Genomic DNA, 18,001 nt, shown 5'->3' with positions numbered 1-18,001 from the left:
CGGATTGAGAATTCAGTGGTGATTGGTGGAGCATCCCCCGTTGCTATTGCGCCCAATTATTGGCTGTTTCTTTTCGGCACCACTGGCAGCTGGGCCCTCGGATGCACGGTCACTGACACGCGGGCCCGATCCGTGCGGCTGCGACTTCCGAACTCCCTGCCAAGTGCCAAATGCCAACGATGGGGCGGCTCTCACTCCCATGGCCATGGGTGTCTTCTCGCCGGATGCCAACGAATTGGGGAACTCTGTGCCACGCAGGTCCAACGACGAGTGCGACGAGGCTGTCTCACCACGGGGAGGGCCCTGCTCACGCCGACGACCGGGCCCGGCCGGCCAACCTAGCTAGCTACCCAGGTGAGCGCCGGACAATCAAGTGTCACCGTCACGTCAGGACCAGGTCCGGGTGTCGCGCATGGAGGCACAACGATGCGGTGGGCGGTGAAACTGAGGCAGGCAATTGTTCTTTGTTCACGTTCGGCGTCTCTGTTTCACACATGTTCAAGAGATCGCGCCGTTTCGTTGCATTTGGCGCGACGCGGGCAGCTCCATGGCTGCCGCCATTGGCCTGCTGCGGCTGCGACGCAGAACAAGTCCTCCCTCTGAGAGCTCCACTGGCAGACAAGCCTGCCTGACAACAGCCTGGGCAAGTGACCAAGCAGTGGCTGGCCTCTTCGTGCCAACCCTTGCTCTCCACCTTTATATACACATGCAGGATGCACCTTTTCTTGGCAGGCCAGAACCGAGAAGCAGCACGAGCAAAGAGCTAGCTTAGCTGCATTCTGAAACTGAAGGTCGAGGGCATCCGCTGCACGAAACTAGAAGAGTGCGCTAGTTAGCTCCGAGTCTGACGACAATCCCTATGGCTTCCAAGCAGACGCTCGTGCTCGTCGCGGCCGCCCTCGCCGTCGCCTTCCTCCCGGCGCTCGCCGCCGCCACCGAGCACTGGGTGGGCGACGACAAGGGCTGGACCCTCGGCTTCAACTACTCCGCCTGGGCCGAGACCAAGCAGTTCAAGGTCGGCGACACGCTAGGTACGCACGCGACGACGCTAGCTTCCTGCTCTTCACGGCGCACGCCGGCGAAGATCTCTTCCAAAACGAGATGAGCAAGACCTGTGTATGTATTGATTGCCTCTGCGCGTTTAATTTGCAGTGTTCAAGTACAGCGAACCCAGCCACACGGTGGTGGAGGTCAGCGGCGCCGACTTCAAGACGTGCAGCAAGCCGGAGAACTCCAAGGTGCTCACCACCGGCCAGGACCAGGTCACGCTCAGCGAGGCCGGCCGGCGGTGGTTCGTCTGCAGCGTCGGCGCGCACTGCCAGAACGGCATGAAGGTCAGGATCGACGTCCTTGCCGCCGAGGATGCCGCCGGGGGTCCGTCCGCGATGCCGCCGCCGCCGTCCAGCCCCGCGGCCAAGGTCCAGGCGCGCCTCGCGCAGGCTGTGCTCGCGGTGACCGCCGTCATCGCCGCCGTGCTCGCGTTCTAGGCTTCTAGCCTTCTGCGCCTACGTAAACGTATACTTGATTTGAGCGTTGAGTTCTGTGGTGCCGTGGTGGTTTAATTATTTCTGTAAGAGTGTCTACGGGAGAAAATTTCATTGTGTATTTGTATCCAGTATTTTGAAACCTACGTATTCAATATTTTTTTGAATGTCGATGATTAAATTAATCTAATTTGGTCACTTAAGCTACTATGTTGTTGCTACCGAACTGGTGAACATCTGATGCTTGGGGTGCTTAACAATGGAGATTCTAAGATGCTGTAGATCGTGTCTTCAGATTACTGTCCATCGTGTGCTATATTCCATTGCGCTCTTCCAACTGTTTTGAATTCTGCTGAACAAGATGCATGGCAACGCTACACATTGGCATTCAGGAATGCCCCTAGCAGATTACACATGGCGTTGCGTGTTTCCAATTTGTCGTCGATCCAAGTAATTCAACGTGTCAAGGAGACACGAATTCAAGATCAAGAACCGTGTGTTGTTATGGGCACGTTAAGGATTATAGGAGCTGTTCAAAAGGTCAAGCAACTTCAGAGCCTGAACACTAAACCCCGAACTCTAACCTCGCTAGAGAAAACCTACTGCCCGGGACCCTATATCCGACCTTGGCCAAAGCTCGTCGAAATTGGAGAACATATGTTGAAGAGGAGGGTTTTAACATTACTCAGACCTGGAATAATCACTTTGAGCTTTTTAAGAGGATTCACTTTGAACTAGTACATGCTGTAGATCTTTTTTTTTACAGTTTCAGTATCATGCATCGCTCATTGTAACAGTACTTCTTAGTAGTAGAATTTATTCAGTTTATTTATGTAATCAAATTTCTGTAAGACTGAATTTCTTCTTCTCTTTTAAGTGACATGGCAGTGCTCCTGCCTTTATTTTCAATAAAAAAAGTATAAGATATATGTCACACTGGCCAAAATTCAGGGTGTTCGCTGGCTGTTCGCCCAAAAATTGGCAACGTTTCTGGCTTCCTGGCCGCTGCACGTAGCTCAATGAAAATTTCAGCATCAAACAAATGCAAGCTAAATTTCAAAATTCAGTTCCAGCCCTAGATTCCCTCTCTTGTACTCTCACCTGAAAAAATTGGCCCTAGGCCCCTATCTCGAAGTGAACAGGTACCGAGACCATGTCAAACAACTCAAATTTGTAGCGATGCCCCTGTGCATTGTATGTTCATTGGTTACTCAGAAGCAGAGCTTTCACGCCTGTTATGTGCTGCCTCCATTTCCTTTCCTTTCTTTTCTTTCTGGAAAGAAAGCCTCCATTTGTTGCCAAATGAGAATCGTATAGCTGATGACGCAATGTAGTTTGTGTGGCTGTTTAATTACGTGTGGTATGCAGTATACACTTGCAGACCATTACGAGTCAAGCCAACAATATTGATTTGGCGCGTGTGATCATGCACCCTGCCGCCCTGAGCCTGCTTGGAGCCCGTCTCAGCTGACCCGTTCTCCAACCTTCCCGGAACAAACAAGAACTCGTAACCTATATAAACATGCAGCTGAACCTGTCCTTCTGAACTCAAGGAATAATTGAAGCCCTCCTCGCCTCCATGGCTTCCAAGCAAATGCTTGCAGCGGCGGCGGTGTCCGTGATCGCCGTCGTCTTCCTCCCCGCGCTCGCGTCCGCCACGGATCACGTCGTGGGCGATGGCCACGGCTGGACGCTCGGGTTCGACTACGCTGCCTGGGCCGAGAGCAAGCAGTTCACAGTCGGCGACACGCTAGGTAACTAACTAACACCAGTCCACGACACTAGAACGATCGTTTCATTCAGAGCTGCACCATGCATCTGATGAAGGCATCTGATTGTGCGAACCCTTGCAGCGTTCAAGTACAGCAAGAGCTCCCACAACGTGGCGGAGCTGAGCGGGCCGGACTTCAAGGCGTGCAACAAGGCCGCGGCCACCTCCGTCTGGAGCTCCGGCGAGGACCGCGTCACCCTGGACAAGCCCGGCCGGAGGTGGTTCATCTGCGCGGTGGGCGAGCACTGCCGGCTTGGCATGAAGCTCAACGTCACCGTCCTCCCGGGCACGCCAGCGCCGCTGCAGGCGCCGGCGCCGGCACCGGCCGATCCTCGTGCTCGGCGCTCCCTCTCCAGGTGGTGATGATGGATGCGCAATGTCTGCACGGCTGCAGATCGTTCAGGAGCTTCCGCTACGCCTACGCCATCCTGGTCGTGGTCCAGCGACATGGTGTGATAACTGTTGGACATGTGTGCAGTGTGCTCGTGTTCAACACATGAATTTTTCTACTTTTTTTACTTCAAAAAATAATCTACTTTTCTACTGGGCTGATGCTTTCCGCTCATAGACATGTGACCTTGCATTCGCCGTTCACTTCGCTCCAGAGTCATGCGAACGAAATCACGCCGCTCCCTGAACGGTGCGATGCCGATGCGGTCCTGCGCCGCGCGAACGCGCTCCGTGTCCATGGGCGCGCTCTGTCCTCTGCCCAGGATGATGTGTCGCGACGTCGCAGTGCTGAGGCCCATTACGCAGTGCCGCGGCGGCGCCGGCCAACCGGGAGGCCGCGCCGGCGACGGCGATGAGGCCCCGATGCCGCAGTGTGCAGCACCGCAGCACTTCATGTCCTCGGTGGGACACTTCCGCTTGGGCTTCGGCGTTTTGGCCTCCCCGTGTGGTTGCTGACGATTTGGTCGTCCACATTGGTTAATGAAATCTGTAGTTATAGTGTAGTGTAAGAGAGAATGAGGCGTAGGTATTTCGATGTTTTTATTCGTTTGGATGAATTTTCAATTGTAAGCTTCTAAAGGATGGTGTAATCCTCTAGGGGTGAAGGTGAAAACGAAATTCCTACCAGAAATCATTCTTTACATTTCTTCTAATTTTTGTGCAAATATGGAAACAAGAATGAAGAATGTTATCCTCAAATAAAGACGGAAATAATAAAAAAGTTAAAACAAAAGTAATTTAAGCCTTTCTTACTAATTATTTTCATGTTTTTCGTATTTTAGCATTAACAACTGTCAGTTAAAACTGTTTTTCCTAGCTTCTGGTTTATCAAAAAAAGTTCTGATATATTTCTCTTTGGTTAGATTATGCAGAAAAAAGTTCGTAAAAAATCAAGGCTTATAAACGGTTAAAAAATTTATAGTGCGGCCATCTCTCTTATACGTCTCCGATTACCTTATTCTCCTCTCTTTCCTCCCGTTCACATCTGCGGCCTTTCTTTCCGGGTGGTGGCGGCGTCGCGGCGACGACTGGGCGATCGGTGCCATCCTACTCAGGTCTTCGTCGGGCCCAGCGCCAGCGACGAGCATCCACCAAGTACGCCCTTCCATTCCAATTCCATTCCATTCCCGCTGTGCGAAATCGAGCTCCACATACCCTAGCTTCGATTCTTCGCAAAAAATTACCGGGGGGTACATACGCATGTCCTATACTTAGATCCGCCCCTGCTACTCCTGAGGGCTTCCATTGAACCCATGTCCAACGTTAGATTCACCCCGTATGGCCGCCGCGTAAACAAATCAGGTTCAACATTCGTAGGCATCTCTAGAACAGGAGTCCCTAAAGCTTACCCCTGTTTTGTTTACTGCTGCCAAAGTTGGTGGTAAAGATTGATTTGCTTTTGCTCCACAGAATCTGTTCGTTTGCTGCGAGCCCTGGAATTACTGGGCATGATGCTTCAGTCTGTCTAATTTGTTGTGGATTTTTATGCTGAGTGGCGGATTACAGAAGTAGTAAAAATTTCCAGTTAATTTGTTAGAGGCTCCCCATGTCCCGCGTTAGATTTGCCCTGCTTAGCTAATACGATTACCACCACACACAAGTGAATCATGGAAGATTGGGACCTTGGTTTGTTCATTGTGTACTCACTTTGCTTATTGCGACGGCCAATGTTAGTGCTGAAGCATCTGATCCTTTGTTAACAGGTTTGCACTTGACTGCTAGTTGCCAAAATGGATGACGAAGACCTCGATTTCTCAAACCCGGACACGTTCTTGTGCCCTGCCATTGGCAACGATCTACCCAGCAGTTGCTCCATGGACAGCTACTTTGATGACATCTTGAAGGATACAGAGCATCATGCCTGCACACACACCCACACCTGCAATCCACCAGTCCATGATCATTCGCACACCCACACCTGCATCCATGTCCACACCAAGATCGTCGCGGCTTCGCCAGAGGCTGCTGAGTCGCCGTCTGAGAACAACGCCTCCAAGAAGCGTCCATCTGGTAACCGAGCTGCAGTGAGGAAGTACCGGGAGAAGAAGAAGGCTCACACGGCGTCGTTGGAGGAAGAGGTGGTCCATTTGAGGGCTTTGAACCAGCAGCTCATAAAGAAGCTCCAGAATCACGCGGCGCTTGAGGCGGAAGTAGCCAGGCTTCGCTGTCTGCTTTTTGATATCAGAGGGAGGATTGAAGGGGAGATTGGTGCTTTCCCTTATCAGAGGCCAGTCAAGAGCATCGATTTTGTGTCTAGTGTTGACCAGGGAAGCTTTCTTGGTGGCACCCAGGTGACCAACTCCTGTGATTTCGGATGCAACGATCAGATGTATTGCAATCCTGAAATGCAGGGGGCTATGCGTGCTCAGGTGTTGGGGCAAGGTGCCTGTGATATCGCAAATATCCGATGCATAGGAAGTGCGAAGTCTGGATCCACAAAACTACCTGTCTGTGGGGGTATGGACACCGCTGTCTGCTTGCCAAATGTTGAAAAGAAGTGAAGGTAACTTACTAGCCATATATGTTTGGGAACTATGGTTGTAACACTCAGAAGTTTTTGCTGTCTATATCCCTAATTGAAGAAGAGCATAAGTTGACTTTTGGGCCATTGATCCATTATTTTGTGGTGTATTCAATTTGCTGCAGTCTCATAAATGCATTTTAGTGAACTTGCATCTTATCATGATTGAAGATGAGATCCTATTCAATTCCGATCTTGTCAATAAATAGCTTGAGTTTGTGGTATGTTCTCAGCTGGATACCTGCTACCTTTGCAAACCTGCATTAAGTCATCTGTGGCTGGTTGAAAACTGTTTTCCAATTTTTTTATTATCTTCTGTGCTTATTACACCAGATTCAAGTACCAAATAACTCAATTCATGGAAACAAAGTACTTACAAGTTGGTTCAAGTTGATGTTGAATGTAGCTATTACTCACCTCTCACCATGGAACTTATTCAATTTAAAACAAGTAATAGTATCTTGTTCTTCAAATGGTCCTTATTTGTATCCATCTTGATATATGGACATTAGCACTCGATAGTTCTTTTGACTGACAGCAAATAAACCTGCTACATAGTGTCATCTTATTCTGTGCTACCATTCCTGCTGGCAGGAATTTTTCATGTTCTAAACTCAAAGTAACACACGTTATACTGCTCTTTTCCAGGACTCCTCGTGGTGTTTATGGTATCTTCTTTTCAGAGCACTGGGTCTCGCTTTCTGCATCCAAGAAACACTGTATAAATTGCTAGTTTTTGTATTTTGGATCCCATCTGGTTCAAGCTGTCATGTATGTTTGTTGCCGGTGATGCTTCTATGGTGCCCGAGCTGATTCAAGCTCGTTAGCTCTAAAGCTGACAGGACATCCTCGTTTATTTTGCTTAGTTTCCAGATGCTCTCTGATGAAGTTCAGAACTGACCGGTTTGAAGGAGTTAAACTAGCTAACCTGGCACATGTGCTTTAGACACTTGCTTAGATGTTGGTAGAGACCTCAAGTTTAATGCGGGCCTTATCCTGTGTAGATGCATCTTGCGCGGAATCTGTTATGTAGTTGGTCTGTTGGTGCCATGTTTCCTTGTTGATATGTCCGTGATCCAAGTGTTTGGGTTCAAATATTATTTGATTGTTCCCCTATTTCATTTGTTAGTAAATAATGTACTGCATGGATCGGATCTTGGACAGGAACTCTGTAACTCTAGCCCTGGTCATATTTTGAATTTCTGACGTATTCTACAGTACGTCTGCAGGATTTATACTTGAAAAAGAAAAAAGAGCTTGCAACTTGCAAGCATTACCTTATGTGTATCGGAGTGCAGTATAGTGGCCAGTCGAACACAAATCATTGAATCCAACTACTCGTGAATTTTGAAGTCAACAGACGCATTCATCGATCACGTAACGAATCAGTAATCACGAGCACATATACACACGCAGACCTCCAGAAGGCAGGAGCTCCGGTGCTGCCTGCGAACTAGATTACACTTTTCAGTTTCCACGACCAAGAAACTGTTAGTACTCCTTACGCATTGGCTAGTTAGTTATGCATGCCGTTTATTTCTGCTTACATGCGCACGAGCTCCGACCTGTGGTGACCGTGTGCTAGGAGGCCGTGGACCGGGAATAGCTCGTTCACGATGCCTGGGATTGCGGACGTGAGGATGGACACGCGACAAATCCGCAAGGAGCAGCGGCAGGATCCTTAAGAAGAGAAGTGTTTCCCTTTTTCTATAAGAAGAGAAGAGAAAGAACAAAAAGCTGCTCATTGTACGCAGCACCAAAAACCACCGTATGTTCCAAGTGTGTCTAGCGTGCATTCCGCTGTGTGAGCTCGTCTTCCGTCGAGCTTCCATCCTCGTCGCCGGCGTACATCGCCGGGTTGAGGCCTGACAGAAACCAAGGATCACGTGAGCGAATCCGCGATCAGCTCCTCTGTTTTTGGCTATCTTGGCTGCAACGACGACCGGGTTCTGCGTGGCGATCTGCTCCCTCCCGGCGGCCTTGTAGTCAAACCTGCAGCTGTGCGCGTCCGAGTAGCGGTGCGAGCAGCGAGCCACAGAAGGTCCCGCCGCAGCGGCACCGGAACCCCGTCAGGCAGGCCCTGGGTCGACGGCGGCAGGGACGGGATGCCTACGGCGACGTCTTCCGGAGGCGGCGTCCGGCGTAGGAGCAGATCCAATGGATGACGACGAGGGCGCGTGGCACACTGGCACCGGCGGCAGGGAGGAGAGCCGTCCGAGGTCAGGGCGACATTTGCAAATATTGAATTAGGGAATTTTTCAGAAACACCCCTAAATCGGATCGCGATTATGTCGATCCATAATCGCGATCCAAATCGCGGGGGGCGGGAGGGGGGGGGGGTGGTTCGAAAATATTCGGGGCGGCACCGGACCAGCCGGCACGAACCCGCGCCGCCGCCGGTCAGGCCCACCTTCTTCCGGCACGACAAGAACCGGTTCGCCGTCTTCGACGGCTTCGCAGGCCCGCCGGCAGGCTGCTTCTGCTGCGTCGTGACTAGCAGCGACGACGGGTTGACTGCGGCCGTGCGGCGGCGGTATAGCATCAGGCATTCGGGCGTCAACAGTCAGCTTGATCATGTCTTGCGGCTGTGCAAGGGGCGGGGCTGACGCCGCGGCGGCGGCGGCGGCGGCGGAAAAGGCTGTCATGTCGCGATCGGCATCCTTGCTCTTCTCCTGGACAGCGGCCGCCGTGGTAGCACTTGGAGCACATGCCCTTGTCAGAGAGTAGTCGCATGAACTCGCGTACGCACCGAGGATGTTGGCGTCTTTGAAGTCCTTGCCGCCGGCCCAAGCTTGGTAGTCGCCGACGAGCTTGTTCCGGCCGTCGCCGCCCCCGACCCTATAGACCGCGGCGAGCTCAGTCGCCGGGAGCAGAGCGGCGGCGGCGGCCACGGCAGGTTAGCGCCCGAGTATCAGAGGTTAGCTGTAGAGCAGTAGAGGTCTGCAGCCTGCCTGTCAGTTTACGGCACGTCGTTGGTCGGATCACCGGCGGCGATGGCCGGGTCTGCCTTCCGCCGGCGCCGTCGCTTTTCATCGCGCGAAGCCTCATGTTAACTTCCCGTCGCGGGACACAAACGAACGGGTCGGGAGAAAACAAACGAGCTCCTCATGTCACCTTGCGGCCCCCAGCGTCACCTTGTCGTCGTCCCCATCGACCAAACACGGGAAGTGGTGGTCCGGCAAGGAGCACGCCTCGTATCGCCAGTGAAATTGCCGCACGCGGGCACGTACAGAGCGTGCCGGCGGCGTCGGCCGGCTGTGCTTTCTGGTGCATTCGACGGGAATCTGGGACCGAGCGGGCACGGGATGGCACTCGGCAACCCGGGGCACGCGGATCGTAAGCAAGTTTGCGCTTCATAAAGAAAAGGAGAAAGAGAGATACGATACTGAAAACCAGATCCAGATGCCGTTCCCGATGTTAACATTTACAGTCGCACAAGCATACATGGACAACGATAGCAGAAAAGCTAAAAGAACGGTGTTGCCAGGTTCAGGACTTCAGGGACTTTCAGAAATCAAAAGGTTGGAGAGGAACAGAGTGAAAGAAATAAACCATCCCAAAACCACTATCATTCATTCACTTCGAGAACCCTTACAGATCTCACCACACCTAGGTACAACTCCAAAAGACAATACAAAAAGACAACGCACCTCGCCGGAACAGGAACAGCTGACCTCTATCTCACGCTAACCAAACTCAACTCCCAGACGACACAACCAATCACAGGGAAAATAGTACAGAAGAAGCAACGAAAAGGAGGACCCTAGCCAGATACAGAATCGCCTTAGACTGCACCCTTCTGCAACCTAGCAGCATTGCAAACGAAAATCAAAGAGAACAAAAAACATGGCAGGATCTTGAATGGCTTGAACAGCAGCAGCTTTCTGCGGCACATAAGCTTTGTCTCCTTGCACCGAGCTCGAACAGCTGGTTGCCTGCAGCAAAAATTAACAGCCATTTGCAACTGCCACCACTTTGGTTGTTGGGTTAGCGTCTTCCGGGGCGACACCATTAGCAGCTACTGCCACCGCACCATTTTCTACCACAGCAGTTTGCTCCCTTGGGGCAACACCATTAGCAGCCACTGCACCATTCTCCACCTCAGCATTCTTAACATCCTCAGGTTTCTGCAGACACTGCTTCCCATCAGTGGCTTCATTTTCAGCATTGTTGGTGGTAAGCAACTTTCTGTTCATGACCTGCAGGGCAGAAAAATGAAAGTTCAAATAAGTTTTTTAACATCCAAATGAAGGTAAACATCCCAAAGCTGACTGATGGGTGCCATGAAACTGAGGTTGAATAACCAGAATGAAAACAACGCTGATCCAGTTTAATAGGAAAAATGCTAAAATCAATTCTACTGCACCTCCATTGCTGCATATTACCCTCATCAACAAGGCTACAAACATGTGTGTGTTCAAAGGAATTATCAGAACACAGAAGCTGGGTTCCCACGGTTCTCAGGTTCACAAGTGAATATAGAAGAGAGCTCATTACATAAACTAGATTGGTAGTCACACACATACCTTCTCCACTGGATACTGACGCCTTGATTTCTTCTCTTGCATTATCTTTTCACGGTTATCATAAAAGCCAAAGTCATCCAAGATGGATGTCTTGCAGACATGATCCTTGAAAATCTTTAACATTTGAAGGCCTTGGTCAAGCTTAACCTGACACCATGAAAAGGTATGAGCAAACTTAGCTACTGCAATATTAAAAGAGTTAGGCACAAAAGTCTGCAGGACAAATTTCCATTTCCCTTAAGATAGTACTTTTCACATATATTATCAAGGATTTCTGATTCAGGCATATCAAGAATTTCTGCAATGTGCAACCTGATACAAACAGTGGAGGAAATTGGCAAAAAAAAAATTGAAAGCAACTTATCTCACCTCCTGCGTATCTCTGCTGTTTGTCACTGGTTTGTTTTCATTATACTCAAGAATGATGTGCTTCAACAAGCTGTTAGGAATGTCCTTCACAATGTGCCACTTGACAGCAAAACAACCAGTCCACTTGTCTTGCTGCCAGTATTCCACCGTCTTGCTAAAATCAACCCGGCCCACCATCTCAGCCAGACCAACAAACTGTCCGCTGGTGTTAACCTGAAAAATTAAGGAAGACCAGTAACATCAACATCCAACCTTACACATTGTTCACAGAAGGAAAAAGAGCATCAACAGATGGCAATGATAAAACTTACAGAGAACAACAGGAACACAGGAGAACTGCTCGATTTTTCCTTAGCCTCTAGATAAGCAGCGTCCAGCTTTTTATTTCCACTAGGGGTGCTTGCCCAAACATTGTACTTGATGCTCTTGTGAACATCATCCTCACTGTATGATTTAATAATAAAGAATTTGGCATCTGAGTAGGTCTCAACAAAATCAGCACGGTTGTACTCATCCTGCTTAACAGCATTGGATCCATCACTGGTGGGAAGCTCCTGTCCTTTTGCATCAACAGCTGCAGAACCCTGTTGGTTTTTGAAGAGACCACTTCTTGGTCCACGCTTCAACTCATTCAAGCCATCCAAGTTTTCATTGCCAAAACCATAAGATCCATAAGTTCTTCCTCTAGGCCTGTACTTTCCATTCGACAACGCATTCCACCCACCATACATCCCCGGACCATAGACATGAGATCCATACCAAAAGCTAGGTGTGTAAGCGTTTGTGTTGTACATTCCATTACCAGAGTATATTGAACTCATGAATCCAGATGATGGTGGCCCCATCGGAGAGTTTTGCCCATTGAAGCCCTGCAAGAAATGTGCACATATTCAGAAGCAGTTTAAGCCTATACATCAAACTATGAAGGTATGCAGCATGTCTAAATTTCACTTGAAAAACAACTGAACATACTTCATATTGCCACCAAATAACACAAAACCAATCGATAAGTCAATGATAATGCCAAAGAAAATCTAATGTTGATTCATCTATCTTTCTTTCCCTTATGTTGATTATTATAGACCTGGGCGCCTAGCCAGAAAAAAAAAATAAAGAGCATGTGTTTTGACAGGTCACAACAAACAATACAGTTCTGTGGCACATGTATTACTACCAATAAACAGTATTCACCACTCAGTAAGCAACACAATTTGTGGAGTAAGCCAAATGTAAATGACAAAGTGGTTGTTTAGATTCTTCAGCTATACCTTGTTACTACGATTAGAGGCCGTTGACGTAGGACTGCCACCAGAGAGTTTCGGATGCTTCTCTGAAGAGGTACGGGCACCAGACCATGGATAGGCTGCTTTGCTACCTTGATTCTGGTAACTACTCAAACGCTCATTTGGTTTCATAGGCAAAGTCTCCTTCTTAAGACCTTTTACACCATCAATGCTCTTCGAACTGGTTTTGGAGGCATCCAACAAGACAGGCTGCTGATCAGCAGCAGTTGCAGTAGAAACATCTTCTTGTGATGAAGGAGTTGATTTGCCAGTTTTAGCCTTGTATGCTGGCTTGCTGGCAGTAGTCTTCGGCTGGTGGTATGTGGATGGATACTGGTACTGCTGAGATCCATAAATCTGACCATCAGCAACGCCATATTGAGGATAGCAGTACATGTCCCCATAAACACCCTGAGGAGCAACAAGCAAGATTGGTTAATCCAAGTACACTTTGCACGATTTGCATTTGCTGTCCAACTTGAAGGCTTGGACCATAGATTGAACTAAGGAGCCAAGTGTCTACAAGCTTAGCGAGATGAGAAGAAGGGGATGGATACTCACAGAGGAAAGTGCATCGGTTCCATCCTGGCTCACATAGACCGAGTAATCACCCCAACCTGCAAAGCCAGAGTTCTAGATAAATGCTCTGGATGTGGAAGCTGACATGTAACTACGCAGTTGCTAATTCACTAGAAACGGGCATATAACAAACTTGATGGTGAAGCTTCACCTCCACAGTAGTAAGCTCCAGGGTAGCCATAGTACATCGCAGCATCCTTGTAATCCTGCTGTGCCCACGGCTCCACTGACAACGCTGGAGGGTTTGGAGACAACACCACACCCTTCGACACACCATTCAGCCCTCCCGACGCCTGCAAAGTGATTCAAACTCAGGCTGCGAAGTGCTACTGTAGAACGTCGCACTGATTCGCTGGAATAGCTCGGAGAGGCAAGCTGACCATACCTTATCCTTCGTCTCTGGGCCCTTGCCGCCTTCGCTCTTAGGATCCAGGGACAGGTTCTGCAGTAAATCCGCAGCATCTGGAGCAAATCAAGTCAAGAAATTCTGATCCAGCTGCTTCCAATACACATACCAGAAGATCACAGATTCAGCATCGAATTCTAAAACTCGGAGCTAAAACTAGGATCGAGCAACAACCAAGACAAAAATTCACAGCAGAAACTGAACACCTCGCACTATAAGTCCGCGCTTGTAACCCACACGGAATCACCCCCAGAAAACTCATAATCCTCCGCTTCACCAACGAATCCCCTGCGGCTAAGAAACCAAGCTACTCGCTGGCCCAAAACCCACCCCAAAAATCTCAAAAAAATCCGCCCAAAAAAAGGCAACCAAATCCGGGAAAGAGTAGAGCAGCGAGGGGTGGTCAAGGATACGTCCGGCGGCGGGGGCGACGGCGGCCATGGTGGCGATCCGGCGGCCGCGGGGTGCGTGGCGGCGCGGTCCAAAAACCCAGAGAAACCCTAGCGAGGCGGAGCGTGGGGGCAGGTGGTAAGTGTGAGAGGGGAGGGGGAGGTGGCGCCGCAACGTGGGAAAAAAAGAAAGGAAGAAAAGGGGGGAGCGAGGGAAACGAGTGGAGAGAGAGCGGGCGCGTTAAGTAGCAGTGATTCGCGGCGAGGGGTTTTGGTGTTTTAATGCTTGCCTTGTACCGTTTGGAATTTTCTATGTCGACGATGTTGTGGGCCTGGGCCGTTCGGGCTATCTGGGCTTTGAGGAGGTGGGAAATGTAACTGGGCTTGTAACTTCGCTTGACGATGCAAAAATGCAGCAACTCCTTCGAATCTCCGATTCCATGGCTGTTTATGAAACAGGTTTGCCGTACCAGTTCGTTTTGTTTCGATAGTTATTTTGAACCATCTCGTTATGTATTTCGCAGTTTGTACTTTGACTTTTGGGATGGACAGGCACAGGCAGTGTTGTCAACTTGTCATCGAGAAAAAATGAGATGGTGTTGGAGGATACTATTCAACGCACATGCTCCACGCGATTCAATCGTAGAAGGGAGTGCCGACCGTCGCTGCCATCGCTCGCGCTTGCGCGGCCGGAGGAGTGAGAGCCAGGGGAGGGGGAAGGGTGGAGCGGCCGCCGACAGGGGGTGGGAGGTGGGTGGAGCGGCCGCATGCGAGGGTACCAGCGGCGGGGGTAGCGATCGAGGCGGCAGAGGTTAGGGTTTCGAATTTCGGAAGGGCGGGTTGCCAGGGCGGGTAGTCACCGACGGCCTTAGAAGAGGGGGGAGGAAGGGAAGACCGGCAGTGGTGGCGGGTTGCGGGGCGGCGGCGGGACGCCGCCGGCCGGGGGTGGCGGCTTGACAGCCGGTGGGCCAGGAAATGGGGTGGAGCGTGAGAGTGGGGTAGGCACTGGGCAATAGGATCCGGCGGCGAAAGTAGCTGTTGGAGACCAGGAAGATGATCGGTGGCGGGAACGAGTACCTTCTGCGACGCGTCGCTCCCCACTCGTATATGCAGGGAATAGAAGCCCCGTGTTGGGATGGGTCTTGAACTTTTTGAATAACAGAATTCAGGAGTCTGGCCTCGCACTCCCCCAACCCAAAGGACAAAACTGGAGAGGGCCCAATCCAATCGTCCAAGCAAAGCCCCCGCGCCCGGAGCTGGAACCCCCCAATCAAGAGACGAGGCCATGGTCCCCTTCCGCCGGCCGGCCGGCGACCTCCATCCGTTAAATTTGATGGCCTCGGAGGTGCCTCCTAGACGCTATCGCCGGCTCCAGAAGGCTTCTGATCTCCCCGCTGACGTCGCCGCCTCGCCCTCCAAACGCAAACGGGTAGGTACCTCCCTCCCTCGGTCGCTCCCCCTCTTCCTGCCCTCGTGGTTTTGCGTGTCTTCAACGATCTGTTCGTACGTAGCGGCGAAAATCTGTCAGCGGAGAACCACCATTGACATGCACAGTGTTTCAAAATCGTGGAATAATATTACATTTTCCTTTTACTATCTTTGGATTGCCAGTCTCAACAGCAGAGTGTAACTCATGCTATCTTCAGTCTAACTGCAGGATTGCCCGTTCATTATCTCTATTTGTTGTGAAAAATGGTTGATTAGGACACCTCTTGTTCATTTCATGTGATAGTTTAGAATTGTAGGTGGAAACGGTAAAAATATGAGATTTAGGTGTTAATCTGAATTTTTGTAATCTTGATAAACCAAACTGCAGGATTGTTAGCTTGGTATCTCTATTTACTTGTTAAAATCGGTCAATTAGGAGACCTCTTACGCATATGATCGTTTACAATGGTTGGTGGAAACAGTGAAAATATGAAATTTTGTGATCTTGACCTTCCAATGCTTCTAGCTATTTGACATTCCCACATTATTTCTAATCAAAACAAAATTTAGATGCGCGTTGGCAAGAAATGTACCAGACATGATGACAGGATCAGCATCTTACCTGACGAGATTCTGATCCTGATTCTTGACAAGTTAGACACACGCACTAAAATAGCAACCACCATCCTTTCTAAGCGATGGCGTGATCTTCCTCGATGCTTGCCCACATCCTATAACCTCGCTGTCGATGACATCCTCCCACCACGCTATCACCGTCCTGAAACACCTTAACATGGAGGCTAAGGCAGGGTATGAGGCTGAGAAGAACGCGCATAAGCTGAATGATATCTACGCCATCAAGGATCGGCACGAGCGTTGAATGACCACGATCCGGCCGCTCACGGCCATCCTGAACGCATTTCTTCTGGCTTCAAAGGATGTGCGTCAACGCCGGCCTGTCCAGAAGCTCAGGCTCCAAATGCTAGGGCGTTGGCATGAGAATATTGATGAGTGGATCACCACAGCCATTGCCAAGCGGGGCGTTGAGGATTTTGAGCTTGTTAGCGATGGCTATTGCCTGTGCTATGACCTCAAGCAGCTAGATGCATACCGGAATTTGCGGCTGGAGCGGCTTGCGCTGACCAATTGCGGGCCTGTTTGTTCATGGAACTGCCTGACAGTAAAGAGGCTCACCAAACTCTCGTTGAGTGAAAGTTCATATATGGGAATGGTCAATGATATTCTTGCAAACTGCGTGCAGCTAACTGATTTCAGGATCACACAGTCAAGATATTACCGAGCTAAATTTTTTATCTACGCCCCATCGTCGAAATTAAAGAATCTGCAACTGGACAGGTGCAACTTTGGGAAAATCTATCTGACCTGTCTACCTTGTCTTGAAGTTTTTGTTTGCCGCGGTCGCCCAACCAAGTAATCCTGCGGTGAGGTGCCTCAGCTCAGGCGTGTGAGCTTGGACTACTTACAAACTGAAGATAATGACATAGATGATGAATCTGGTTCCAAGAGGGCATCCACCGAGCAAGTTCTTCAAAAGGGTCCCACAGCTAGATTGCCTTGTTCTGCAGTTCAAAGGGCCCCAGATGAGTAACCATCTCTTATACAAACTAATTGTGTGTCAGCATTGCATTGCCACATAAAAACCGCTGTATGCAGATGTGGATCGAACCATTTGTTGTTCTCAGCGAGTTCACCCAGCTCAAGAAGCTGTTCATCGCAAATGTCCCAGTGAACTGGGATGCGTATGGATTCTCCTGCTGCTCGACGCAACACCAGCCTTGGAGTCACTCCATGTTCATGTATGCTGTTTCCTGACCACTTAACTTTACTAAAAACGTGTGCGCGTGGATGCTGGGAAGCAATTGTAAAAGAGACCAAATTGTTCTGAAATTCGTATGCAGATTGACAACAGCTCAGAAGAGAGAAGCGCAGGTGATCTCTGCGACAGTCTGGACGCCGGTGCTCGGCAGGCTCGGTACCTTCGCCTGAAGGAGCTCGTCGTGGCCGGCTTCGAAGGACTGGGATGGCAGACCGGCTTTGTCAGGCTGATCATGAAGAGATCGCCGCTGCTGAGGCGCGTCCACCTGCTCGACGGGGAGGTCAGGGCGCGGCAGATCGTCCCACGCCGCCGGGAGTGGCACGAGTGCGAGCGAGCTGAGGTGCTCGATGACCTCACGGCTGGGTTTCGCTGGCCTCCTCAGATAATTCTGGAATGAGTTGTACAGCTTGCTTCTTTCCTGCTCCAATAAAATCACATCATCCGTTGTTATTAAATTGGTTTAAATAAATTAAGAAGAATGTATAATTACGTGTGCCTTGTGCTTTACTTTGCTTGGCGATGCAAAGGATGCTGCTAGCTGCTCAGATTCCATGTTTGTTCACGGAACCGGTACGGCTTGGCTTGACTTGCCGTGATCACCGGTTGCTCGCACCATCAGAAAAGATCTTGAGAAATTCAGTACACGCACTGTGTGGCTGATTAGTTGACCGGTTAACGCTGAACAGTAGAACACGCCATTGCTTTTTGAACAACCAGAAGTAAACTAATAAAACATGCCATGACCACGTGCAATGCATATTTAGTATAATGACATGACTGTCAAGCGTCCCGGTTTTCAAACGAAGCTACGAAATTTCAGGTGCTGCTACGCGTATGAAGTTTATACAAACTTTAAAATATTTTGTTTTTTAAAAAACTTGATGTCTGATGTAAACAGGAATTTTCACGGCCTTTTTTTTTGAAACGGGAATTTTCACGGCCTTGGCTGCAGCGTGAG

The 18,001-nt window shown here is 49.8% G+C and overlaps 4 protein-coding genes and 1 pseudogene across 4 annotated transcripts; 4 read left to right on the top strand and 1 right to left on the bottom strand.

Annotated features, from left to right (window-relative positions):
• The first annotated feature begins 745 nt into the window (after nucleotides 1-745).
• LOC112878000 (basic blue protein-like) lies at nucleotides 746-1,589 on the top strand. Its single transcript, XM_025942375.1, has 2 exons — nucleotides 746-1,031; nucleotides 1,153-1,589. The coding sequence occupies exons 1-2, from the start codon at nucleotides 860-862 to the stop codon at nucleotides 1,485-1,487; spliced, it is 507 nt and encodes a 168-aa protein (XP_025798160.1). The 5' UTR covers nucleotides 746-859; the 3' UTR covers nucleotides 1,488-1,589.
• A 1,474-nt stretch (nucleotides 1,590-3,063) lies between these two features.
• Nucleotides 3,064-3,618, top strand: LOC112876437 (mavicyanin-like). Its single transcript, XM_025940558.1, has 2 exons — nucleotides 3,064-3,238; nucleotides 3,338-3,618. The coding sequence occupies exons 1-2, from the start codon at nucleotides 3,064-3,066 to the stop codon at nucleotides 3,616-3,618; spliced, it is 456 nt and encodes a 151-aa protein (XP_025796343.1).
• A 1,047-nt stretch (nucleotides 3,619-4,665) lies between these two features.
• LOC112875803 (basic leucine zipper 23-like) lies at nucleotides 4,666-7,507 on the top strand. The gene is made up of 3 exons (XM_025939779.1): nucleotides 4,666-4,800; nucleotides 5,409-6,208; nucleotides 6,875-7,507. Exon 2 carries the CDS (start codon nucleotides 5,436-5,438, stop codon nucleotides 6,204-6,206), a length of 771 nt encoding a protein of 256 aa, XP_025795564.1. The 5' UTR covers nucleotides 4,666-4,800; nucleotides 5,409-5,435; the 3' UTR covers nucleotides 6,207-6,208; nucleotides 6,875-7,507.
• Nucleotides 7,508-9,714: 2,207 nt separating this feature from the next.
• Nucleotides 9,715-13,992, bottom strand: LOC112874306 (YTH domain-containing family protein 2-like). Its single transcript, XM_025937557.1, has 9 exons — nucleotides 13,803-13,992; nucleotides 13,369-13,445; nucleotides 13,135-13,276; nucleotides 12,966-13,021; nucleotides 12,390-12,815; nucleotides 11,433-11,990; nucleotides 11,122-11,334; nucleotides 10,753-10,899; nucleotides 9,715-10,425 (listed from the first exon to the last, which is right to left on the bottom strand). The coding sequence occupies exons 1-9, from the start codon at nucleotides 13,828-13,830 to the stop codon at nucleotides 10,174-10,176; spliced, it is 1,899 nt and encodes a 632-aa protein (XP_025793342.1). The 5' UTR covers nucleotides 13,831-13,992; the 3' UTR covers nucleotides 9,715-10,173.
• Nucleotides 13,993-15,029: 1,037 nt separating this feature from the next.
• On the top strand, nucleotides 15,030-17,481 carry LOC112874307 (annotated as a pseudogene).
• The last annotated feature ends 520 nt before the right edge of the window (nucleotides 17,482-18,001 follow it).

The sequence above is a fragment of the Panicum hallii genome, chromosome 9 (genome assembly GCF_002211085.1).
Source record: "Panicum hallii strain FIL2 chromosome 9, PHallii_v3.1, whole genome shotgun sequence".
NCBI classification, from domain to species: Eukaryota; Viridiplantae; Streptophyta; class Magnoliopsida; order Poales; family Poaceae; genus Panicum; species Panicum hallii.
Note: the sequence above shows the minus strand (reverse complement) of the source record. Positions and strands in the feature narration are given on the sequence as shown.